Source organism: Apteryx rowi, unplaced genomic scaffold (genome assembly GCF_003343035.1).
Source record: "Apteryx rowi isolate R43461 unplaced genomic scaffold, aptRow1 scaffold_113, whole genome shotgun sequence".
In the NCBI taxonomy this organism is placed as follows: domain Eukaryota; kingdom Metazoa; phylum Chordata; class Aves; order Apterygiformes; family Apterygidae; genus Apteryx; species Apteryx rowi.
The window spans coordinates 2,192,418-2,220,048 of NW_020447342.1; the positions used below are offsets into that span (position 1 = coordinate 2,192,418).

General features: G+C 36.6%; 1 protein-coding gene across 3 annotated transcripts in view; it reads left to right on the top strand.

Annotated features, from left to right (window-relative positions):
• SLC44A1 (solute carrier family 44 member 1) overlaps positions 1–27,631 on the top strand; it is a 69,823-nt gene that overhangs the window by 28,646 nt on the left and 13,546 nt on the right. For all 3 annotated transcript variants that reach the window (XM_026078197.1, XM_026078205.1, XM_026078215.1), the window contains exons 5-12: positions 10,349–10,442; positions 14,661–14,830; positions 16,724–16,813; positions 18,873–19,000; positions 19,924–20,110; positions 22,364–22,529; positions 25,701–25,857; positions 26,115–26,198. In XM_026078197.1, the coding sequence (XP_025933982.1) occupies positions 10,349–10,442; positions 14,661–14,830; positions 16,724–16,813; positions 18,873–19,000; positions 19,924–20,110; positions 22,364–22,529; positions 25,701–25,857; positions 26,115–26,198 (1,076 nt within the window). The remainder of the gene's footprint in view (positions 1–10,348; positions 10,443–14,660; positions 14,831–16,723; positions 16,814–18,872; positions 19,001–19,923; positions 20,111–22,363; positions 22,530–25,700; positions 25,858–26,114; positions 26,199–27,631) is intronic.

Genomic DNA, 27,631 nt, shown 5'->3' on the forward strand with positions numbered 1-27,631 from the left:
GTTTTGGGTTTTGTTTTGTTTTGTTTTTTGGGGGGGGGCTGTTCTTGCACTTTTTTTTAGAAATGTAAAAGAAACTGCGKTACCAAATGAAACACTTTACCCCATCACCATGAGCAATATTGTTTCTTTCAAGTGATGATCTCAATCCATATTTGAATACTATATGGAACAAAATACATGAAAGGTGATCAATTTTTGGTCCTTCCAAAAGAAGGTAAATATAAACTTTAAATGATTTGCAGAAATTTGTGTTATTCAGCTATTCAAATAGGAAGGGTTTTATATTAAGCTCTCCCACCTGATCTCTTTGAATGCCGTGGTAAGATTTCTTTGCAAGATATTGGCTAATGGTGAGTCAGTCTGGGTGACCAAAGTCAAAGCAGTGAACTGTTTACTTTTTGTAAAAGCCATTGAAATGTTGATTTCTGTTCAGGCACTGATTATGTGAGCACTTCTCATGATAGCAAAACTAGTTGAAGTGTTTCTGCCCTTGTAGTGTGGTAGCACATCTGGATGTGTGACAGACTGAGTCAGGGAACTGAACCACCTGACATGTAATGAGAACTTAAAGCAAACTATTTGCTTGTGAGTGCAGCTCCTCAAACAGTTGTGCCAACATGGTACAATGGGTGCACTGGGGATAATAGCTTCCTTGTGATTAGGCACTGTTGTCAAATACAAGCCCACAAATGAAACTAGTCAGTATTGGAATATGTTTTTATACTTTACCCCTTAACCATATTTGGTGTATTTTTCTTATCTAATGCAGACCAATTATGTGCTTCTGCAAAGTCAAGGTAGTCAGTAGGGGAGTTTCTTGAGTACCTCTTGAAACAATGAAATGCAACCATGTAAGCCTTGTTTTTCTACAAACATTGTTTCTGTGTTTATAAGTCAAGTCTCTTATTAACTGTGCCTGAAATATGTTCAGCACAACTATCATATAAAATAGGCCGAAAGCCACGCTTTTCCTAAAATGTGCTACRTCCTGTCATGGTCCTCCATTCTAATTGTATCTCCCCTAGCATTTTATGTTTTACAATAAATCTTTCTGGTTTTTTTTTTTTGTTTTTTGTTTTGTAATAGCTGTTAAAGCTAATAGTTGTGGCTTACAGAATGGACTAAGGTATGAAACCTGCTGTTATAGCACATATGAGTAAAATCATTAGGTAGAATCAATGAGTAGAATCGTTCATAAGTTCTAGGCCTAATTTTCATTATATGACCTTAGGCTTGTCAAAAAATGAGTACTAAACTGAGCTTTCCTATTGTGGATGAACATTGTGCAAGACTGGAACCACACAGGTCTGAACCACACTGTCACCCTCATGGTTATGCTTCTGTTTAAATGCTTACCAACCTGTATAGGTTCCAAAAAGTGATAGCTTGTAGCAAACGAACAGCTTAGATATTAAACACCATAAATATATGGCAACTCAGGTTGCAGATACATAGTAGAAATTAAAGCATGATTCAATCTTACTGTAGATCAAGAACAGTGAAGTCATATCAAAATTATAGTACTCAGTAAACAGAATGACTGTTCTGAGAGTTACGAGGTAACTCGGTTAATGGATTTGCATTTAAATAAATTAAAATTGCACATTAACATACAGTATTTTTCTTTTTGACAGTCTGTTTCCAAGTGATCTTAGAATGTTAAAACCCTACTGTGAGAAGAATAATCAGGAAACCTGAGAACTTTGAACGCAACTATACATAAATCAGTCACTAGCCAATTTCTATGATGTTATGTAATTAGGATTTTAGAATTGTAAGAGGGAAGACAAGTGATGTGTGTTTAGTTTTTTGTGATAACTGTCTTTATATAATCAATGCTGAATTACAGCTTCTAAAACTTTATCTTTTTTTTTTTTTAACTGCATAAGTATAGTATGTAGGCAACTTTTAATTTTGCCCTGCTGAGCCTTTCTGAAAGCTTTAACCCTTCCTCCCTACATCCTGAAAATAGTGATTGCRCTGGAGAAGGGTCTGCTCAGGTTGTTGCATGTGTACCTGAATAGTTAGCTATGTTCATATCGCTTAGATCCCATCCCTGAAATCACCTTACTCTCTATACACCTTGGAGTTCCTTCCTAAATTACTGTTTAGGACCCCTTCCATCCCAAAGGAATCCTGTGCTGTTTCAGTCTGTCAGGAGATGGAATCATGAGTTCAAATAAAGCATTTTATGCAAAAGTCTTTATCAAAAGATGTAACAGTAAAACATACTGCAACATCACTGTTTTGGTTAATGATTCGATTAATACCAAGTACAATCTTTCAGCTAGCTTAGCATTTATGGTATCTTTCCCAAAGTGAGATAGGCACTTGATTGCCTATACACAACATGGCAGGACTGTTAAGCCTCAGGGTTCAGAGCAATTGTGGCAGAGCTCTTATTTATTTTGCAGTCCAGCCAGTGTTTGTCTGTAAGCAAGATCATAAATAAGCAGTCAGGGCAGAGGAAATGACTGCTTGAGGCATGAAGAACATCTCATGACAAAGCAGCCTTGTGGCTTTCTGGATCAGTAATGATGCACTTCCTGTTCTGCTGCCTTTTGGGAAAAAGGAGCTGATTTGGTGATTAATGCTGCAACATTTCAGAACAATAATTTCACTTCCTTGTCACTCTCTCCCACTCCCCCACAGTCAGGTCTTGCATTTGCAGCACAGTTTCACCTAAGAGAAAGAGAGGTCTGTCCCTCACAAAGCCTGGCTGATCAGAAGAAAACAAGAAAGTGTGTAACTTTAATATGTTCGGAATGGTTGACACACAGATGACTGGGAACTGGCTTGAACTTCTTACAGAAAGAGATAAATGGAAAGGAAAAAGCTGGGCAATTGACTTCTGAGATCTTCAGTTTTAACAAATAAACAAGTCAAAAGGCAAAGGAACAAGTTCTGGAACAACTCCTGGAGCTGTTGCAGAGATGTGCAGCATAGGCTGAGAACATTTTCTAATGCTATTCACACACAACTATGCTTTGTTAATACCTGAATTTGTAGAACTATGAATTGGACCCAGTTGAGAATGTTGCGTGTTGTAAACTGGCTACTGCTGTTCTCCCTAGGGTGCTGTCACCTGGTAGGATGCTTAAAATAAGGAGTACTTAGGATTCAATGTTTTTGTTAGTCTTGGCACTTAAAAAATGGTGCCTATTGAATAATCTGATTGACAGCTATTTTTTCCAGAAAGCTAATTAATGCTTCAAAACTTAATGGCCAGGAAACTTTGCCATGACCATTTCAGAGTCTTGCCAAAGCACTTTTAAACATCACTAAGGAAAAAATTCATATATTACTGTGCCAAATGAATAATAAGGTGTCATTACTAAAAAGAAACGCTAAACAGATGGCCATAACTTTTGAGATATGTTGAACTCAGTAGCAACTATACTAGATAAGTCTTTATAGGAACTAATATTCCTGTCTCTCTATTCTGTGAATGACTAGATGCTGCTTTAGAAACCTAAAAATAAAATTCCTATTTTAAAATGTTTTGTCAGACCCCTCAGCTGTCAGAGTTCTGTAGCAGAGACTTAGCAGAGGTGGACTTAGAGCCTGAGGTTAAAACTACATTAAGTCTGCTACTGAGGCTGACCTGAAAGAAATCAATAAAGGAAATCAAGCTGGCTAAGTCAGAGTAGGTCATCTCTCTGTGCTATAGGAAAACAAAGGATTGTTTTGTCTGAAGTACAATGTAATCTTCAGGAGTGGTAATCAAAGTACATCTTTGCAGCGTATTGTTGGTACTTGTCTTAGAAATAATAGTTGCACCAATTGCTGCCAACTTTAGACTTTTTTTTTGTTCTCTTCTTGCCATTTTTTGTGGAAGTGTGCCGGTTAAAACTTAATTCTTTGCCCATGATTTTCCTAAAGCTAACTGTACTGGATTAGTTAGAGGCATATTATGGAGAAATTATTCTGCACCACTGAATCTTTAGGAATCTGGGTATATTATTTTTGAGTGGCATTTTCTGAATGCCTTGAATAAAGGTACCTTATACCTAGTTTTGAGTCATGGGGGATCTGTTGTTACTTTGCCTTGTTACTAGAACTGACTTTCAGTGTTGTCTTGCATTAAAAATAGACGCCTTAGAACGAATGGTCAGTTTTCACAACAGAAGGTGACTGCCCTTGGAGTCCTTCACTAGTCTATACTAATATTGTGTTACTGAATACATTCATGAACTATTTGAAAAAGGGGAGGAATAGTTAGACAATAAATCTTGCTGTTGCTACTGGAAAAAAAAAACTGATTTCAGTGATGGTATAATGTCAAATGCAAAAAAATGCATGTGGAATAAAGAGGAGGAAAACAGCCTGCTATAAATATAGTATTTTGGCTGTAAATTGGTTATTTCTACTTGGGAAAGAGATCTTGAAGCTGCTGCCAGTAGTGGAAGTATCAGGTCAATGCTCAGCATTGTCCCAAGTGTAATGTTTATGATTGTGAAGAACAGAGAACAAAACAGGGACTGTATTATTTTGTGTAAATTCGTGTTATGCTGGCAACATCAAGACTATGCTCTGGTTCCTGCATCAGAGTGTTTAAAAATAGGTATACTGAGAAGGCAGACAACGATGATCACAAGAAAAGACTAATGATACTTTTGCCTGGAAAAATAGAAAACTACCAGGGATAGTACAGCCTTTGAAAGCAGGAATAGCCTAGAAGAGGTTTAAAAGAAAAAGACAAAAAGTACTGTTCTCTGATCTCTTAACTAGAGTGACAAGAAACTAGAGGGCAAAAATGAAATTATTGGGAGCCAGAGGGCCAAGCTTTTTCACACAAGTAATGATTAATTTACAAAACTCATTGCCATGAGAATATTTTAGGATTTTATCTTTTGGTATCTAAAATAAAAGCATTTGGATTTTTAATATGACGTTAGTATTTTTTAGTTCGGGATATCCTTGAGCTATAGGTAGCGGAAAGCTGAAGACCTAGAAGAAGAAGCATTTGCTACTGGGCTAGATGACACTTAATTTAATTCCAGAATATCTGATTTTATTTAGCATATTGAGAAATATGATTGGAGGAATACTGAGTAAATTTGTGTGTTTCAAGTTTATGTGCTGCTGCTAAGAACGAGGGAGAGAGAAGAGGATAGTTTGAGCTTTTTTAAGTTACAACTGAGGATACATCTACATGAACTCTGTCTTTAAGATACTTTTTTTTTTTTTTAATCCAGTTGTAATGATAACTGGTTGGCTATCTCAGTAGTTTTCTTTTGTGATCTTATATATTTAAAGACCTCAAGATATTTAAGTAGTGTGTGGGAGGGAGTTGCCTTGTGTTTGTTTATTTTTTATTTATTGGAACATTTGTGCAGGCTCTGGAGGATGCCTCCTTTAATTTCATTTCCGTATTTATACAGGAAAACAAATTTTAATTTCTCTTAGAGTCTGCTTCTCAGTCTTTTGAAGTAGTGATGGTATGTCCCTCTGCAACAGCTAGGGGTTTAGGAAAGTTTGTATATATACAATCCCTACATTCCTTCCTTTCAAACACACTGTTTCTGAAAGGCACCAATGGATAGCTGTGGAGAAYGATGGCTGCTTTATTTACTGAGAGTAAATCTGTCATATTAACTTGAGAAGTCCTGACCACATGGTGGTCTGTCCTATGCCACCTTGCTTGTCTCAAGACATCACTGTTTTCCTAATTTCCGGTAGGGGCCATGTGTTAGATTAAAGTTTCCTCCTTCTTTGGCCTTCTGCTTCTATTCCTGTTTATCAGCAAACACATAATTTGTAAATCTAGTAGCTATGATATGTAGATATGTTTGTACGGTCCTCTGATGCTTCCACATTTAGCTGCTACCTCAGACTGTGTTCAAATTTGTGGCCAAGAAGTGGAAATCTTGTTTTCCAACTAGTTTACTGGTCTCATGGTAATTTCTGCACACCTAAATGCTACTTTGTTTCTAATTGAAGCATCAAATGTCAATTGTCAGTTTCTGCAGAGTTTTCATTCTTCTAAAAACCAGTAGGCAAATAGGAACYTGTCATAAGAAGTTCAAATTTTATATATTCTTAGTACTTGTGTTCTGAGTAGAATTATTTCCCATAGTTGCTGACAGTATATTATTACAGTTGTCAGATCTAGCAGACAAAGAATGAATAAAGTCTGGTCAGCAACAGTATATTTCCTTTTATGATGGTCTGAGCTGTTTTGCACTTTCATGAGTTCATGAAGAAAAGGTCTTGTTATTACTGCTGATAGACAAACTTTTGCTAAGGTCATGCAACACTGTTTTCCTCTGCTTTTTGTTACTGGCGGAAGTCAGCAATGGATGGTAGTTTATCTTCTCCTGTGGAAGCACTGCTTGGCATCCTACCTGTTCTCTGGTTTTGTATCTGTGGAATTTGCAACAAAATTCCCTGAAAATATGTGAGCCAGTGTCTTAAGCTTTCTTTTTCCTATGCATGTTGCTAGTCCATAATATACTAATCAACTATGTAATATACTAATAGCAGTATACCAAATTGTCTCATAGTTTGGTGCTCTGGACCTGAAACGTAAGTTGCAGTAGCAGTTTAGAGCAGATATAGTTCAACAAATAGACACRAGACAAGTACTGGAGCGAAGAAAGTCAAAGGTGAGAAGAATTTCAGACTCATAAAAGTTAAGAGCCCTGTCCTTCCTGAATATCAGTGAACTCCAGCTCTGTCAATATCCAGCTGCCAATACTTCTAGCTGGATTATGTAGGCTGGTTAAGCACAGTTAAGCACAATTGTGTGTGAGTCATGCGTTCGCAATGTTAGCTATGTTTTGATTGGTGAAACTTGCTCATAAAATACCTAGAACCCAAGGGGAAACAGCACTGGGCTGGAAGTACAGAGGCCAATAGTTATCCTTTAAACAGTCTCACTCTTGCTAATATTTCTGCACACTGCGTATCCCTCATTACCTAGAGTTTGAAAACTGTGCTAGAGGGTTTAATTTATCAATGGACTAATAAGATGTTGTTTGTGAAAGAGAGAATGCTTAAGATGTAATAAGATACTGATTTTTTTTTCCAACTGTAATCTCTACTTTGTTGTACTGTCTTTTAGAGGAAATTGGCCGTATCAGATATTTTCACAGTACATGTTTATTTGAGGTCACATTCCTAAGGGTGCAACCATACATAGAAGAGCACATAAAAATGACTTTAATAAAGCCATGGCTTCTAGTGTCTCAGGGTATGCTTTACCATGTGCCTCTGAGAAAGGATATGCTTAGCTGCTTGGAAGCATATCTAACTTAAGCTGAGTGCACTGCTAAAAATGACTATTCTGTTTCTGGTACCCAAGCTGGCCCAGATATCTCTGTATACTTTTGTATTTTTCTGCTTAAATCCTTAACTCAAATTACTAAAGTCCATGTTTTTAGACCCAGAAGTCCCTTTTTCAGTTCATGGTAAGAACGTAGAGAGGTGGTTACTCACTGCTGTGCAGCTCAGGATGGAATCCAAGACTACTGATGTACTTTCTACCACTATGACTCAGGCAGTATTATGTTTCTGTTTTCCTCTGTGGGCTGGACCTCTGAGCAGATAACTTAAYGAAGTCTATCATTTCTAAATCTGTAAACTTCGATATTGGTAGTGATCATAATGTAGCAGGGTGTGTGTGTGTTTATAACAAAGTAAAKGCAAGAAGGAATGCTGTACTGGAGCTTTGCACTCTCAGAGTATTTCTAGTCAATTTACCTCAGCTTAGCATAGAATATTCTATTTGCTGTTAAAGAGCTTCTTTTTAAATGAAAAGGCAAATTACTGGAGATCTTGTGCGCTCACAGAACACAGCATACAGAATGGCAAGACAACCACCTGAAGCTCCCTCCATCTTTGTCCTGATGTTTTTCTAGCGTCTTTATGTAATTTATGTTAATTGTAGCTGTATTTTTAAGAATGCCAGAAGCAGTGACTGTTCAGCTCTCTACTAATCAAAGCCTAACCAAAACAGAAAGAAGACTTCTAAAGGAAATGGTTGTTGTCTAGGTTATGATTGAAAGGAAAGATTATCTTTTGAGATACTTTGCACCAGTCATGCCCCCAAAATACTCTTCTAACAACTGAAGCAACTGTATCCATGGAAAAGAAACCATAGAACTGAAGCTAGGTTGTGTGTCCAGACTACAATTTAGGAGCTGAAGGCACCAAATATAGTACTGTGTGACCAATAAACTCTCTGTGCTCATTACTGGCCTGCTAACTGTTGCTCCACATAGTTAGAAGTATTTTTCTTAAAGGCTATAACATGCTGGGATCTCAGATCCATTCTCTCGAGGACAGTTTGTCTTTGCCTGATGATTTCACTGGAAGAAATATGTATGCATCTGTAGAAGGCAATAGAGTTTAATGACTTTTCAGTTTGTTTGCTGGATTCTACCCGTAATATTTTTGGAACATTTGGAAATGATAATAATTTAGGAATAATAGTAGTGTCTTCGGTAAATAAATTATCTCAGCAAGGTAGATAACTGGAGTTCCTCTTTAAGCTCTTGCTGGCTTGTAGACTCAAACAGCCAAGGTAAGACTGGCTGTGCTAAGATAGTCTCTGCTAACCCAGAATAACTAGCATGAGATGGAAGGTTTGGCAAAGCAATCCATGAGCCCCACTCTTGCCTTACAAAACTCACAATTTTATTTGTTGACAGACAGGGACTGTTTTGTTAAGAAACTCAGTTTAAGATTGATGTAAAATGATATTCATTACTCAAGCACATCATTAGGTTATAAAACTCTGCCACTGAAATCGAAATTTTCAAAATACAAAGAATTAAGTATTTATGAGACAGGTAGAAATTTCTGTAGCCTAACTATTTAGGACAAAAGGACATATAAAGCTCACAGGCTTCAGTTCAGTTACTGGACTGGTCTTTCTTTCTGATGCACAGTGGTTAATATCCCTTGTCTGACAAGCTCCATTTTTGTAGTTGCTGGGAGTCAAAAGAGGCATGCTATGAGAGTTGGACAGCTGAAGGGAAGAGATCCAGAGGTGCCTCAAGAGCCATTCACAGGCAAAAGATGATAGTGGCAGTTAGAGGCTTGCATCACTSCCTTGCATGACAGGAGGGAGTATGTAGTTGCGTTCCAGAATGACCTGGCTTGTCTTCCAGTTCTCCCCACCGTCCAGGGTTTGTTGGGTTGCCCTAATCTGTGAGTCCTGCCTGAATGACTTGTGAGCTCTGTGCAGATCAAGATCTAAAATTCAGCAGTGCTTGGCTTACCTTTGTGGGCTGGGGTACAAACAGAAGCCCATCATATATACATCTGTGTGAAGAGTTCAGACTGCTTGCCTGAGCAATATATAGCAAATCCCACTCCTTTCTTCTTTTCTGCCAGAACCCTTAAAAGTCACAGGAGAGCATGGCCTTTTGCAGATCAATGCTTTCTCTTTGATTTATTGATTGAGTGGGCCTCTGTGTAAGATACTTAGAGTGTAGTTAAATGCTTGTAATGTTGAATGACAAAATGACAAGGCTTGCACAAAAAATTCTGTATCATGAATCTGTATACAGTTGTTCATGCAGRGTCCTGCCCCTGCCACACTACTTGCTGTAGGAATTCTTGTTCTAATTGTCTTTAAAATGGCTCTTTTTTGCCTGTATTCAAAACAAAACAAAGTAAACAAATATGTGCAATCTTCCTTTTCTCCTTGGGTTTGTAAGTAATGATAAACATGGAACTTTTTTCTTCTCCTGCTGCCCCTTCATAAAATTCTGCAGTTGTTTATACCTGTGTTTCATCCAGAAGTTTGGGTATCTACAGTAAGATGTCCACATAAAGGAATTTTGCAATAGCATAATGTTTTGTCATAAAAGCTGGACATCTAGTGCAGTGAGAATATACATAAGTATGTTTAATATTCTTCAGACAGCTGTCTAACCTCAGCAGTTTGGCTTCTTCGTTCTCTTTCTGAAGTGTATAGACTGTGGTTATATAGTGTAAGTTTTTATAATGAAAGTTGTGTTATGCAATTCTGAAGTGCTAAAAATGATCAGGAAAAAACTTGGCAGATTAGGAGGGAGGGGTGACTTCAGAGGGTATAGTGCCCAGAACTGTCCTCCTTTTTCAAACTGGATTGTGAATTAGCCTTTTCCACTTGAATACTCAAATGTTGGAGGATAAAGACTCAATGCTAGATGCAAAGTGTCATTCTGTTACAGTGGAACATATGTTGGACTTGATTCAGTGTTCCATTGCAGGGCTAACTATAGTATACACCTGCAAAMGAAAAAGAGCAGTAATAATGTGAGGAGCTATAGAATCAGGACCGATATCAATTTTAATATGATTTGCAAAGAGTAGAAATATTTAATTTTTCTGTCATTTTTTTCCCTCTCAACAGGATCTACTCTGTGCAGCTATGAACTACAGCCATCGGAATACACTACAGACCCAAGGGCCGCCAAGCTGTGTCCTAAGTACCCTGTTCCAGAGAGGTAATTTTAACTTCTTGTCTAATTGCGGGTGGAGATGGAAGGAGCAGAGATTTTAGTTCATGACAGTTCTTTAGAAAATATAAAGCATAGATATGTTCTCTCTCATAGGTGGATGTTTTAGTGTTTTATTGCCAGAAGTTTAAAAAGACATCATCAAAGCAACTCARCGAAAAACCCAAACTATCCACACTTGTGTTACTAAGAGTATTAAGTGGACATCTGTCATCTTCAGGTTATTTTATCTCATATGACTGAAATTCTGCTGAATATCAGCTGTTTTGCTGCCTTTCACCCTACCACCAGCTGCACATCAGGGCTGCCGTTTAGACACAATTTTTGAAGGCTTTTGGATCTTTGGGAGTGAAAAATGTCATATTCAAACAATATTCTCTGCAGCGTTCACCACTTACACCTTATCTGAAACAGTGAGATTTAGCAAATTGCTTTGTTTTTTGATTCTTTTCAGTTCCCAAATGACCAATATGTGGCTGTTCAAATACCAGCCTCATAAAAAAAGCTGTATTTTATAAACGTATTGGCCAAGTTTTATTATTTAAAATACTAGCCTAGGCTGTTTTTCTTTTTAAATAGAGAGAAAGGATTGTAGCTCCAAAATAAGACCACTCAATAATACCACTCACTCAGCAAGAATCATGTGTTTTTTCATATTTTGGCTTCTCAGACATTTAATGGTAGACTTGAATTGCAGATTATTGCCTCTTGCACAATTTTCTGTTACAACTGTATTAAGTGTTATAATCCGGTCAGTTGTAGAAACTGGTTTCAGATATATCTTGTTTGCATGGTAGCCTATCCAGTGACTTTTTTTTTTAATTGTAGTGACAATAAGTAACAGCTGGAATATTAACAATTTTTTTTATTTTTTCCCCACAGCAGATCAATATTCCATGCAGCTAAGTTAGTTCTTATAGCTGTAATACAAAAACAAATGAAAACTTCATTGCCAGCTTGCATGCTGAAAAGGCTTGYCAGTCTTGAATTTTGCCAGAATTATATTAACTTTTCCTGTGTGTTCCCATGTCATTTGGTCTGAACAAATGTAGCTTAATAAGAAAACAGGCAGATAGAACACTGTGCCATAGCTTTAATGATACTGTGTAAATTCTCCRCAAAAACTACCTCATGAGTTATTTCTGAAGAAGCTATTATGTCAGTGGAGTGTTTCTGCTTTTTTATTTAGTATGAATAAAATGTACAATGCATTTGAAAATTTTTTGAAATTGAAAAGTCTGAGTTTAATGCTAAAAGGAAAGGGAAAAAAAGGCCAATATTTTATCTGTAAACTCTGGTTTTGAGATTTTTCTAGCTAAATTATTTGAGTAAATTAGTATAATTTGAAGGGAAAATTGAATCGTGGAGACAAATTAGAGATCCACAGCCTATGGGCTGAGGCATTCTGGGAGAACTTATCTAACACTCCCTATCTCAGATTTGATCTGCCAGAGGTATGAACTATGATGTGACTCCCATTAAGTCCATGGAATGGTGATGCTTATGCCATGAGGACTGTCCCTTGATGTTTTATTTGATGACAAGACTTCTTCATGGCTTACGGTTGAGGCTTCATGTCTCAAGGGACTCTGATCCTTCAGCTTCAAAGCACTGTCCAGCTGTGACTCCCTAGCAATGAGCCTGCAATTTGTATTTCTTCCAGTAACTTTGCCTAGAATCTCTCACCCTCAGTAGAGCATGATTTCACTGTCTAGTTTTGGAATAGAGGGGTCTGGAAGAAAACTTGTCCAGCTTTTCCCTGCATCATTTGTTTGTCAACCAACTCTGCAGAGCTATGCCAAGGAGCTGTTTTACAGAGGTTTTAAAGAGCAGACAACAGTGGAATTCCATCCAGGTTCCCCACACTCATGTTTCTGTATATGCCTGGAGGTAGTTCTGAGAGAAGCCAGCTCTCCTATGAATGCCAGTGCTTGAACAGTTAGATGGGACTTTTGTTCATTTGAATATTGCTTTAAAAATGCAGCTTTTGTCGTCATCATCTTCTGGCTTGAAATTTACTGCTCTTGGTCATGATTAAGTATCAGATCATTTTCAGAAACCTGTCATTCCACTTCGGTATGTAGTATCTCAAGGTATAATGAATAGGCCATATGAAGTAGCAGAGGTCACTGAGAATAGATCTATTTCATTTTTTATTAATCAAGACATCTTACCTAACCTACTCATTGAGTCAGAACCACTGAAATAGCAAATCTCAAAAGGTCGGTCCCAAGAGTCCCATTTATTCAAGAAAGCTCATAGTAACCACTAACATCATTTTTTTGTTAATTACAACAAAGTTAGAAATTAATTATTGCACATAAAAGTCGGTAACTTAAAATGTGCAGTGAAATTGCCACAGCATAAGGGAGTTTAGAGTGGTAATACAGAAGTCTGCACAAAAAGCATTTGTTCCTCTTTTAGCATTTATTTTGGAACTGCATGCTTTTAATCCTATTAGTTTCCATTTTCAGAATGGCCATTTGCTTATTCAGACACAGGAATGAGAGTTCTTTGCTTACCTGAAGCTCAAAATTTGAGCTTTGTCACTGATAGTGAAAACTTGTTATATGCTCTAGGCTTTCTGCAAAATTGAAATAATTAAAAATTAGAAAAAACTCTCAATTTCAATGTTTCCCAGTCTCACTGCATATAAATAACTGCTGTATGCTGCATATGCCAAAATTGGGTATGTTGTAAAAGGCTGAGAGGGTATATGGGCTGCTTTTTAAATATGCAGTCATTATGGGTTTAATTTGGTTTTTAACAACTGTGACTAATACACAATTACTTGCTGTGTTTAACTGCTGTCTTCATCACTAACCAAAAGTAGAGCATCAATATGAGCWTCTGCCAATGCATTTACCTGCTTAGCCCAGTGAATTTAAAACCATATAATTTAGAATTGTCTGTCATTTCACACAAAAACCTAGGATCTATTAATTATCTATGTTATGACAGATGATCACAATTTCTCCCCATTTCTGTGCGGAATAATTACACACACATTGTTTTCAGCATGGCACCTTCCTCCCCTTCCCCCCCCCCCCCCCCCCAAAAAAAAAGTAACACGTAGAAAGGATGTTCCTATGGCAGCTGGTTTTCTCACTATGTGTTTTAAATGAGGGTTAGAATTTTTCACGAATTTGGGATTAACAAAGAGCAGTTGAGTACAGGAAATCATTGGTTTTGGAGGCTGAAATGGGGAAGCTTCAAAAGATTATGTGCATTGCTGCTGCAGTCTACTGGAATCTTTTAAATAAGATTGGGGTGGAGAAAACAAACCTAGAGGTTGAAAGACTAACTTAATACAAAAGACATTTTATTCATTGGATCCAATTGCAGCAAAGAACATATAATTCATGGAACATGTCTTAAATGCAACTGAGAAGATTGATCAAAATAAGAAATAGGTCACTTTGAGATCTTACGTAGTTTATGAGCAAGAAAGGCAGCTTCTTTACCCGCTTCTAAAGTGAAGTTTTTACAGTCTTGTATCTTCTTCTGATGGGCTTCATAACAAGTTCTGCTGAGCATTATGAGAAGTTTAATGTATAACATCAATATTTGGAGAGGATGCTTCCAAAACGGTTCAAGAACAATGAAATAGTTACAGATATCTTTGCATGTTTTACAAAGAATATAGTGCGTAATTTTAGCAAAGGTAATGAAAATAATCACTGTTATTGTAATCTTCTGATTACAGAGCAAGCTTAGTAYGGGGGAAGACTAAGAAGAAGTATATTAGCAATGGTTGTAAATGCTGATTTCTTTAAGCATAGAATGTATTCTTCCAAATAGAGAACTGTCATTCTTGGATTTCTGTTAGTACAGATATGGGCCAGTATTCCAACATGAGTCAAAGGCGTTGTTTCAGCTGCTGGTTCATCACTTCAATAAGAGATGCTTAAGCTGAAATAGAAACATTTATTTTATAATCCTTGCTGTTTCTTAAGGATGGGAGGGTAATATCCTATTGCAATGTGCACTCCACCCTTACAGGGTTACTTGTAAGAACTGCATCACATGCCATTATGGTCATCCTCATTTCAGCAGCACTTGTGCATTCAACACACAGTTCCTGGTTATGATGTTATGAGGGTGGAGTGGTTGCATCTATTCACCTTTCATTTGTGTGTTGATGTGGCATTTATATTAAGTAGGAGTAATTTTTTTTCTGATTTTTTTTTTTTCTTGTGTCACCAGTGCACCTATTCCATTCTTCCATCGCTGTGCTCCTGTGAACATTTCCTGCTATGCCAAGTTTGCAGAGGCCCTGATCACCTTTGTCAGTGACAGTAGTGTCTTACACAGGCTGATTAGTGGAGTTATGACCAGCAAAGAGATTATAATGGGACTTTGCTTGTTATCACTAGGTAATTGTTTTTCTCATTATTAGCTATTTCATAGTACTGCAGTAGGAGACTGTTAACACCCTCTAAGCACAATATGAGCAGAAAACATGTATAATAGCAATGAGCCCTTAGAAAACTATTCGGAATGCTTTTTTTATATGACAGCTTGATAACTTTTTCGGAAGTAGTATAAATGTGCCTTTCTGATTTTCCTCCTCTTCCCTGATCTGATACAGAGGTTGTGGACCAGATGAATAGGCATTATTACTTTCGGCATAGTTAACAGAGCATCCCCATTGTCCTCTTTATTATAATATTCACCTTGCCCTTTTATAGTATTCATTCATCTTCTGCCAATCCTAATCCCTTTCCAAATAGAAAAGACTGGGCAAGAAGTGCACAGTAACACGCTTTTCTAAAATGTTTTGATTTAACTATTTGTTACAGGGATTTGAGAACGTTAAAAGGAAAACGAGGAAAGTTACATGCCCATTTGTTGTGTTGTTTGTCCCCTGCCCGCAAACTGGAAGATAAAAAGTTCAGACCTTTGAAAATCTTGGCTTTGTCTGAAGAGCAGGAAATTTCCAGCAGCACAGAGATGCTGCATGGTTACTACATTTGGGAAATGCCTGTTTCTGGACTATAGAGTGATAATTCATATCACTCATATTGCACCAGGCTGAAGTGCAATTTTAACGAAGTCTTATAAATTAAGGTTGAATGCCATTCACCCACATTAATTACTTTCTTAATAATTTGATTTTACTCCTAAGTATAAAGTCTTTAATCTTAAAATGAAAAGCTCTGGATACTAGCCGTGTATATGAACAACCTGCGGTTTAGGGAAAAAAAAAAAAAAGAAAAAGAAAAAACCACTGCAAATCTCCTCCAGGAAAAGAAGTCCTCTTGTTTTTAGTCTACCTTTGTGGTAAAAAAAAGAGGATAATAGATACCATTTTAAAAAAAGGTCACACCGTTGAGTATTTTTTTCAGTTATAACTAGTGAGCTATTTAATCCTCTATACCGACAGCTGTAGTAATTTGATATGATGGTAAAAAGAATATTCAGAATCAGACAGCTAGTGGCTGAATTAGCAGTGCTACTGTTGGGTTAGTGTCAGTACAGAGTTCTACATACAATAAATTTTAATTTGAAGGAGGAAAAAGTATGATAGTTTTCATATTTTTTACATACTCCCATAGTTAAACAGAATATTTTTAAGCTAACTGTTAGATTGTGTGATTCACAAAGCCTGGTTCCAGTTATTTTCATGTGGAAGTGTAACTGCTGTACACAAATGTGTGCAAAAATGTGAACGTGCATGCACACATGCACGCACACACTACCTCTTAGTCATCTAACTTTGAAGAGGGGTTTTTAACATGCTGTTCCTGGATGACAGTAGAACTGTATCAACAAAGCTTATAGAACCCACTTTGAATGTTGAAAATAAAGAACAAAGCTATATTTTTTTTACTTTTCACCAATCTGTCATTTTGGAATAAGTAGACATCACATTGTCTGCACTTGTTTGGCAAGTGTATTTAAATGTGAATTCTGCTCTGTTCCTCTGTAGGTGTGGTCATGTTACTAGACTCGCAGTTCTGTCATGTCTTGCTGTTTGTTTTGTCATTGTCTAAATACATCTCTGTATGTATGCATTATGTCTTGTATGTAATGTGCCATGTAAATGTGTTTATGCTCTTTTTGTTTTAATTGGCAGCACCAAAGCAGGATTTGTAGAAGTGCCTATTTTCCTATCTGAGCAGTGAGTTTGTAAGCCATGGAAAAAAAATATCTCTCTGCCTAAAAATTTAATTGAAAGGCAATTATCTAGTGTAGTGAGAGAACTGAGGAGTTCGTTTCTCCTTGAAATAATTGCTCTGCTTATTTTATTTTGTCTTCTTTTGCAGTGCTGTCCATGATTTTGATGGTTATAATCAGGTACATTTCAAGAGTACTTGTCTGGATTTTAACAATTCTTGTCATTCTGGGATCACTCGGTAAGTCTTGTTGTTCTCCCAGTTTTTGAGAATGCAGTTCTAATCTTTGTCCTCTAAATCCACAGGTCAGCTACATCCTACACAGATCTAAGGACCATGCCCTCCCTTCTGCTTTCCTTTGAACCCCTTCAAGACATTTGTTAAAAATGACACCTTTGTAACTGCAGTCTTTTACCAGATTGTGTGTCGCTCCTTACTTAGAGACTTGCTGCACCTCCTGTTTGGCAGGCAAACTTCCTGTCAGCCTAAATCACTGGAGTCCTTGTATGCAATACAGGGTATTCTTCACAGCTCTTGTAACACAGCCCTAAACATGACCTGCTGCTTAAACTCCTGCCTTCAAAATAGGTGAGCAGGCAAACAGTCTGTGTGTGTCAGATGGCACAACAACCTGCTGGGCATACTCCAGCCTGCAGGRATCAACTGGCAAGTATTGTTTAGACTTCCTCAGGGGGCTTTAGGATGCTATGCAGATGTGTTAACCCTGACAGACRGATCAGCCCTGTCAGCCATCTGAGTAGGTCCCTAAGCATGTCTAAGATCTGTTTCGGAGGTGAGGACCTATAGGTGGTTTTCTCTCACCTCTAAATCAAAATTTCATATTTCCATGTGACCCAGGAAGTCCTGTATGACCTAGGATATGTATGAAATGCAGCCAGCCATGCCAGCTTTGTTACCCAAAATGATTCAACTCCTAGGTTTACTTCATCACATCATCTTTTACATTTGTGAAACTAAAGTTTCCTATTACTGATACTCAGTAACAAAGCCGAAATGTATAGGCAGATAAGAGCAGGGAAGGAGCAAAGATGGAGTGATTAAATTAGGAAATACTTGTAATTTATTTCTTGCAATTCATGACTGCAAAGGCTGGAAAATATTCAGCAGACCAACTAAATTCTTCAGGATCACTTAGTTTTTGTGCTTATTGGTCACAAGATTTGTGATCGAAGAGGAAAAGGAAAAAATAGATTTTTTTTCACTTCTGTTCAGAAGCTGAATAACTGTGCTGATTGAAAGAGTTGAATGACCTGTCTTATTGCCATCTGTTACTGTGTTCTGAAAAATCACATCCATTACACAGACTGAGCAAGAACATGTCTTCTGTGAGACATGCTGCTTATTCTGTACCAGCTGTTTGTTTAGGAGGGACCAAGAGTATCCTTAGTTTTAGACTGAAATAAGTACCTTCTGCAAAGTCTTGTGCTCTTTAGAGCAGCATGTGCAGCTGATTGAGAAATACAAACAGAACAGAGAAGGGAACYCAAAAGCAAAAAAGCTTGTCCAAGGGAAAGGTTAACTCACTGAGGAGTTGGAAACCAGTATTTAAGAGAATTTCCCTGTCTTGGAATGGCAGCCAGAATATGAGAAGGAAGTTCTGGCTATAAGGCACTGGAATTTCATAGTAGGGGTTAGTATACTGTAAAGTACTTCTTTTTGTCCTCCTTGGCTTTTCATTAGTGTTTTTCCACATTTTCTTGATGCAGGTGTAGCTATCTGTCATGAACCTTAGGTGCTGTTTTTAGCACTTGGGCTTCCCCTTCTCTTTTCCATTAGCCTTCTCAGGAGTCATAGCCTCTTCTTTTTTGTTTTTCTTGTTATTTTGCATCCTCATCCAATGATTCCTCTCTCTCTCTCCCGTCCTAATTTCCTAAATATATCCCACCATGCAATTTCATTCTTCTCTCCCTCACCCTTTCTTTCCTTTTTTTTAATCCTCTGTTGCATCTCATGGGAGCTGTAACCTTTTCTAGGACTCCCTATGGACTAGTCCTTTCATGCGCTTCACCCTAAAACACAGAGGCAAAGAGCTACAGGTCTTTTAAATGGACATAGTGGGGTCAGGCTGTGAAAAGTGTCCACTTTGGAAGAGAGCAAGAGAGGAGACCTGAGCACTTCTCCATCCTCAGAAGTTTCTTTTGGGTTAGCCATCAGTGCCCTTGAATATTCTATACCATACTAGACTTAAGAAAAAAAACTGTTTTTTTGGTGCTAGGTAGTGTGACTGTGTCCCATAAAAGAAAAAAAATTTATTTTTCATTTTTACTCCAAAACATAGGTGGTACAGGAGTCCTGTGGTGGCTCTATGCTAAACAACGAGTATCTGCCAGTGCTGTGGAGACTCAAATAGCCAAAGACAATCTTCAGGCTCTTCTGATCTATGCCATTTCAGCAACAGTCTTCACGGTATGTTTTGCTAAGACTACATTATTTTCCTGTTCTCTCTTACTGGCTGTCTCTATTTTTTTTTTTTTTTTAATTTTTAATTTTTATTTTTTTCATTCAGGTGAAAGGTTTATATTGCACATGTGGTTTTGAAGAGTTTCTATTTCTATTACGAGCTGAGTTGCTGTGATTTTTTTTTTACTTCCAGGCATTGTTCTGTAACAYCTGTTCTTCTAGTGTCAGGAGAGAATTCCTGGCCCTGCAGCTGCTCTGCTCTACTCTAAAATGTCCACAGGGACATCCATGAATAGGTGCAGTATTGGACCCCCAATCCACTTTCACTCACAAGATTTTTGTTAGGTTTCCAATTCAGAGGTACTTCATCATTTCAATTTATTTAACAGTCCTTAGACCATTCATACTTCTGAAAACAGTTATTCCCAAAGTTGTTCCACTTACAGAGGGATCATTGTAAACTTAAATACTAACAATACTGAAACATTTTAACTTCTTTTGGCCTTGCTATTCCTTGTTTCAGAATTACTGACTTCATTAAAAACTGACAATATTTAACCGACTTACCTGACAAGTCCACTATACCTTGTCCAAAAATAAATGTTAAACTGTGTTCCTTGTTAAATCTTTGCGGTCCTCTTGATTTCACTGGTCTGTACAATGCAAGTGTAGAATCTGGCCTAGTCACTTCAATCTAAGATCACTTCCAAATAAATAAGAAATTGGAATTTCCAGAAATAGAATTTGAAGAATAATTTCTCTTCGAAGAAGCTGATAGAAGATTTGAATTTTGATCTTGTAAGCTTATAGCTGTATCACCCACCAGGAACATGTGTTAATTGCTGTATTTGAAAATTTTAGTTGCACAAAATTATATCTGGCTTATTTTTCACTTCTCTAAAATGTCATTTGGAAACTTCTTCCTTTAGGTTATCTTGTTCTTGGTAATGTTAGTTATGCGCAAACGAGTAGCTCTCACCATTGCCTTGTTCCATGTGGCCGGCAAGGTCTTCATTCACCTGCCACTGCTAGTCTTCCAGCCATTTTGGACATTCTTTGCGCTTATCCTCTTCTGGACGTACTGGATCACCGTCCTGCTTTTCCTTGGTACTACAGGTAAGCAGCTACCAGGCTTATTTTAAATTTCACTTTATTTTTGTACAGTTTCAGATGGATTTGGTTAAAAAGCATGGCGGAACCTCTGAAAAAAACAAAAAAAACTTTGTGTCCTCTTTTCATCTGCTTCAGTGACTTCAGTGTATGTCTGGAAAGTTATTGCATGTTTGTGAGTCTTGTATGTTACTTTGTGTCTTAGGCCAGCTTTTTGATTTGATGCAAGTTGGCATGTTGATAACCACAAGAGTCCATTAATCTTAAGACTTCCATAAGTTTGCAAATAATTCTCTCTGATTTTAGAAAAACAGGTTAAAAACAGCTAGTCTCATCTAAAGATAGAAGGTAGTGTATTTCAGCAAGTTCTTACACAGATAGAGACATAGTAATGAAAAGGCTGTTGAATCATTGACTGTCTCCCAAAATGTAAATATACTGTAAGCAATTTTCAATTGTTCGTAGTTTACATGTCCAGTATTATTCCAGTATTTTTCAGGTTTATTAGTGAGATGTTCTTTGATTTTTTTTTATTTTTTTTCCCAGTTGTTTGTACACTGTATTGTGAGAGCAGCCACCATTCTCTGAGTGTCTCCTCACTCTGGAGAGCCTAAAAGTTGAGAGGGCTCTACTTGTTCTAACGGCCTGACAAGAGCTTCTAGAATTATTCAATCCTGTTGATCGAAATCTTAGTTATTTCAGCAGGGCAGTCTAGCAACTGCTTTTAAAATAGGAGATGTGTGTTATTTTGCCTCAAACTGTGGCCRGGGAAATCATCATTCATTACTAAAACCTTAGAACTTTAAAATTGATTTTTTTACTGCTAATCCAAAAGTAGCGATATTTTGGGTCACAGAGCTATTTCATGGTAGTACAAGATAAATCTTTTGGAATTCTTGGCCTGAATTTTCAGCTAGGGGCAAAATTCATGTGTTCTTGCTCTCATTACTTTAGTGTTGAAATTGTAGTTTTCATTACATGATGTGCTATATGTATTATTTAAAGAACAGCAAGTCAAAAAGATGTTTGCCTTTGAAAATAACTGAAGTCCCAATCCCACATTTCAGTTTGTGACTTAAGATCACTGCACAGAGGTGAATTTAGTTACAGAATTTAGACTGATGTGTATATTTTAATAACAGAACTCTTAAATTGGCTTTGATTCTGCTAAGACTGATTTATGCTTTTAACTTTATATGCRCTTAGTAGCTTCACTAATATCAGTTAGACATAATCTTTGCACAAATAGGGCCAGATCTTTTCAGTCCAAACCAGGAGAATCAAAAATGTGCATGTTACCTAAAAAGATAATAATAATAAGCCTACACTTACAAAGAGAAAATTAACTTGCTGATGAAAACAAAATTATTCTGATAGTTCAGTTTATTTGCAAGAAAATGTTATTTTTTATGTAAGTGTGAAAATATATCTAAGATGATAGAAGGGGTACTGCAATACTAAGACAAAACAATGGTTTACAAGTTAAACCTATTCTAGACATCTGATATGTCCTCACTCCCTGTATTTATCTGAATCTCATCAGCTATTTGCATTACTATATTGGATAAGATGAAATTTTTCAAGGTGTGTTAATATATTGAAATAGAGCTTTGCCTAGTAGGGTTTTGACATGTACTGTCAGTCATTATACATGATAGCGCTATTCAGATTAAACAAAGAGTCCCTGGACTTCTAAATGTATGAAAATCTACTTTTATAATCTCTGTAGCAACTCCTCATGTTTGTAAATGCCTTTTAAGCCACAAATATTGTTGAAATACATGCATGGATACCTTCAACACTGGGGAAAAAAATTGATTACTAATGTTGACGTCTAAATCCAAATTTAATATTTATTCTCACTGTGTAAATTATATCAACAGAGCAATGGACAGAAAATTAAAAATGACTACAACAACTTCCTTTTATTATGTTTAGTTATAATAATTCTTGCTACTTGTTGCTGCCGGTTATTCTTGGAAATTTTAACCCTATGGCTAAAAATTAAAAGAAATTTTGCTGGATTTTGAGTATCCTCAAAATTTTTTAATTTTTTTAAACTGCCATTATTGTTTGTTCCAAAACCAGTATCTTTCTTATGAATAATCTTTAAGAGGAGTGTGGGTTAGTAGAAGCTGGAGTGGTTCCTCTGTAAATGACTATGTAYTACTAACGCCATATGCGTCCTTCTTTCTGAGCTGATGAAAGAATAAGTGCTGAATAAAGACTATTTCCTTTTTTGTTCTGATTTATTCTTAGGTAGTCCTGTCCCAAATGAAGAAGGATTTGTCGAATTTCAGATGACAGGCCCTTTGAAATACATGTGGTGGTACCATGTGGTGGGGCTGATCTGGATCAGCGAGTTTATCCTAGCCTGTCAGCAGATGACTGTAGCAGGGGCTGTTGTGACATACTATTTTACAAGGTAAGGACATCTTAGACAGCTCTGTTGTGAGTGGCCTGGAAATGGAATCAGAAGAAATAATGAGGGATAGAACTTTTGGGGAAAATACTTACCTTGGAAGCTGGCAAGCAGTAGAATTGTATTAACCCTTTTTAAATCATATCAAGTCTTAAAATCTGTTTTGCTGGTTGTAGACTGTAGTATTGGCATTATGGACTTGCAGTCTTGTTTGCCTTGTAACCTGTGCACAGCATAAAGACATGAATGATTGTTTACAGAAGTAGAAAGCACCTGGAAGATCATCTTTTCTAATATTAATGCTGATAAGCTCTGTAGAGATTAAAAAATAACAGGCAGCAATTGATTATGATAATTTTAATTGCAAAACATTTAAATTATTCACAGTGCTTCATTAATCTTTCTTATACAAAATTGCTCAAGGTCTAATTAGATTCATCATTTTCCCATAGATTCTAACAATTCACAAATATACAAGTGATACAAAATATGTGTGCTTTAAAACTCCATATTTTTTTGCTATTTTTCTGTCCCAAATTCTGTTATCATGGTATACTGTATCCTGGCTGCTCCGCATGTATCCGTTAGCTGTTTGAGAAGGCTATGCTGGTGATGATAATGATCAAACAATGGCTTTACCAATGTTCAGGCACAAGGATTTTGGCTTCACAGAGGCATGAGACTGATTTCAGAATCATGAGCTTTTCGAAATGAATGAATACCAGCTTTGGGATTTTAAACTCTAGAATGCACAAATACTGTATTTTCAAATTTTTCATTAATATAGTTCAAAATTTATCTTCAAGTAAAACCTGAATTTTTGCTTTAGCGCTTAGGACCTGGGGTTTGGGGAAAAATATGGTATCTGGTGCTTTGTTAGTATTCCATGAGAATAAATGATACCTCAGTGATCTGTATTATAACATTTTGGTATGTGACCTAGAATTATTCGCAATATGTTTGGAGAGAAAACGAATCAAGCACAGTGTTTGTCTTCTTACCTTTTGTAAAGGCGGATTTTTAATGAAGCTTCTCCAGATGTAATCCTAGACGTTAGCAGTTCATGATACATTCCTTTAAAGAAAAAAAAAGGCTGTCCTTATTCAGCAACTAGAAGATTAATTATAATTTTATTTCCAATGTTCTCAAGGTAATGTAGATGCAACTCCTCTGGATAAAGAGCCTTATGAGTTAGAGGATGTTGACAAGATACAACTCCTCTTTTTAAATGAAGATATCCAGCAACCATACTCTATTCTTGTCATATGCTTTTTAGTCTGTTTAAAAATACTGGGTTTTTAAGTATTGTGTGCAGATATTTTTTCAAGTGCTTTATTCACATCACAAGTGTTTAATAGGTTTTTCTTTGTAGCTGAGACTGTTATGTGGATTACACCTGATTGCTTATCTGCGTTAATCTCTTTAAAAATATATATGTGTATATATATGTAACATATATATGAAAAATAAAAAGAATATTTATATATCTCAACAGCATGGAATTAATTTAATGCACAGACAGAAATTCTGTTTCATGAATGATGAAGTCCTCCAGTATAATAACTAAATGCATCAGTGAAGCTATTAAAAGACATTACAGGGATGTAATCTTGTAAATAATAAAACTAGATTGAGTGAAGAACTAGAAAAATATGGAGTAGAAAGGATAATCTTGCATTGAAATAGGTGGCTTAGCGAGTTTTTTATCTCATGCTTCATCTGTAAATTTATGTATTTTCCATTACCTGAAGGTAAATGATTTTGTTTTTAACTGTACCCTGTCTATCATTCCTTAATGGGAATTGTATTTTAAGTTAGTAAATATCCATTTCTCTCTATTACTATTCTTTCTTGTATTTTAAAGCACAATTCTACTTTGAAAATTAACTCAGTAAAAGAGTAAAAAGGCATTAATTTGGACCTTCCCATTGTTTTGCCCATCAGCAGCTTTTCACATCAGATGTGATCAGCTTAGCTATAAAGAGATGTTTTACCTATGCTCACTATCCGTTCACCTCAGCAAGGTGGATTCCCTGCAACTCAGGTGATAACAGATCTCAAGATTCTGCAGTATAAAGTCTGCCTTCAGTTACAGTTACTTGAAAAGGAGGAAGCGGTTGGGTTGCCAGGTGGAGAACTCAAAACTTGGTTAGACTTTTATGTGATTGTACCAAAGAAAGAACAGAATTTAGCTTCTTCCACTTGGCTCTAACTGCTAATAGGAAGAAAGCATAGTAAAAATATATTTTAATCACTAATGTCTCATGATTAGGTTATGCGGAGGTTAGTTTCATGGAATTAAGATTCTACTTTTGATCTTTTTTGAATGAAACACACATGAAAATAATTTTCTCCCAAGATGGGGAGATATTTTATGCTCAGAATGCTAACACTTTTTTCTTTCATATATTTATTATGATGTTCATATTTATAATAAAGAACAGCCATTCTTTAAATGTTGAGTTGAACTGTTCTTTGCAAGAGAGAAGGAGATAGCTTGCTTGATAGAAAATACAAATACAAGCTGTAAGAGGGAATTGCTTCAAGACTGTGTGAAACTGAGTATTCATCTGACAAATTTAAAAAATGTTCTAGCTGTGTTACAACATAATAGCTTGTTTTAAGACTTAATACTTGGTTCCTTGAGAACAGAATAGCTAGATCAGAAATAGAAAACATTGGAAAAAAGAATTTACATAATAAAAGGGTGGAAGTTTTCCTCCTTGCATCTTTTCCAAGACAGTCTTCATGAAGACCTCAAGCAGAATGTGAGGGAGGAGAAGGGCAAGCTTATCAGTAGGCTGGTTGAAAAGTGTTTGCATTGTTTCTCACTTTTTTTTTTTTCTTTAAGAGTTTGAATTACACACCACATGAAATGTGCAGTTTAAAAGGAACTGGTGGTTGGCTATACCTGTAATGCAGTCACCTGCTAGTAAGAGTACCCTTAAGATCTGCTGATTCCTTATCCTTTTCCTATGATTGCATTAGAACTAAAACTGTGACTTGCACAGATGGTCAATGTTTGGTGTAGTATGAATAATATTCACTGAAAGCTAAAATGAGAATAGGAAATTTCTTTTGCCTGTTAGTTCAGTGAGGATTTGCATCAATTTCATCTGATGTCATTAAATCCATATCGATCATTCTACTTTAGTCTTTTTTTCTTTTCCACAGGGAGAAAAGGAATCTGCCATTTACTCCTATTCTGGCATCTGTTAATCGCCTTATTTGTTACCACCTAGGAACAGTGGCAAAGGGATCTTTCATTATCACACTAGTGAAGATACCACGAATGATTCTTATGTATATTCATACACAACTCAAAGGAAAAGTAAGAGAAATAGATCCCATCTTGTTACTAAAACTCAAGATTTGACATATTTACAGTTTAACCTTATTTCATCTGTGTGGGTGACTTGAAGTTTCATTTTGGAATATTTGGTCCTTAAAGGACTGTAGAACTGACAGGGACCACATGAGTTATCATGTTGAGTATCAGTTACCAAAACAGAAAGGAGTATGGTTTCCTTAAGATCTTTTGTTCTGACTGTGTATCTTTGTTATCCTGCATTTTTGTGGCTGCCCTAGGAAAATGCTTGTGCTCGCTGTATGCTGAAAGCCTGCATCTGCTGCCTTTGGTGTCTAGAAAAGTGCCTGACCTACTTAAATCAGGTAAGATTTTCAATGTTTAAGCTTTATGTAAAAGGCTGATACTATGTGTAATTCCCAGAATGCAGTCTGAGGCTGACACATAATGTATTATACTTTGAAACTTGACTGATCTGAGTCAAGATACTTCAGTCTTGTCTCCATTACTGAAATTACACTGCAAATCACTACACTAGTGCTTATTTACAATACGATGGTGAAAAATTGCTGGTATCCATTTTTGTGCATGATGTGTCTCAATATTATAACAGATTTGTTAAATGGTCAGAGATGTTCTCCTTTACGCCCAGTCTGCCAGAGTACATCTGATTTTGAAAACACATTTGCTGGGACATGACAGGGAACCTTTTCTAGGTGTAATAGTTACAATATTAGTTGACACAGTGACTAATCAGGCCCCCTTGTAGTAGATTTTTTTATTAGCCTGCGTTTCCACCTGTGTTAAATATATATCCTGTAATTCCTTTTTCTACTGCTCTTTTTTTTTGCTTTTGGAAGTAGAAATAAATATTTTGTTCCTTAATATATGACTTTATAAACATAAGTGTTTGTTTACCTAGCCATCTTTGTTAACAGGAACACTTTTCTTCTGGTTGGGGACAGCTGTTATTTATAAAACCTTAAGATAGGTTTTTTGGAAGTGACTTTGCCCAAAGAAGGTGAAAGGTTGTAAATCTTGCTATTGCTTGTATATGATGGGTTTCTGTATTTAGACTCCCTTGTAAGCCTCACAGAATCTTACCAACACTCCAAATTACTGAGAGGAAGCAAAGGCAGAAATGTTGGTATTCTGTTGGAGCCAAGGCTGAGTTTTGGTGTATCAGCTAGAAATAGGATTTGCAATAAAATCAGGAGGAAACATTAAAAAAAAAAAAAAAAGTGTCACCCTTGATCATTGTCCTGTCTTGCCTTGGCATTATTATTCAATGATTCCAGACAAAATTAGAAATTTAGTCTATTGAAGCATCTGAAGATTGTCTTACCTGACTTGTATGACTATCTAACTGCTTTATATATATGGATTATTTTTTCTTACTACTTATTGTTGTAGTAAAGTGACTGCTCACCTCCTACTCCTGCAGAGAAATTGCAAATTCTATTTTAATTAGTTTTTTGAAGTGAACTTGTTAATGTGTAAATGAAGAGCAAGTGAGAAGAATGGTGACTGTACCTCATACGGTCCTCTGTCAGATGGCCCATACTGCTTGATTTAGCAGATCTCAAGGGAATCTGCATCCATTAACATGACTTAATGTGTCATGTGTCATATGTTAGTAAGTTGTATGTTTGTTAGTAAGTCATATGACGTACTGTGATCTATTCAAAAGAACATATTTATTCCTCTTCCCCCTCCTCTTCCCCCTCCTCTTCCCCCTCCTCTTCCCCCTCCTCTTCCCCCTCCTCTTCCCCCTCCTCTTCCCCCTCCTCTTCCCCCT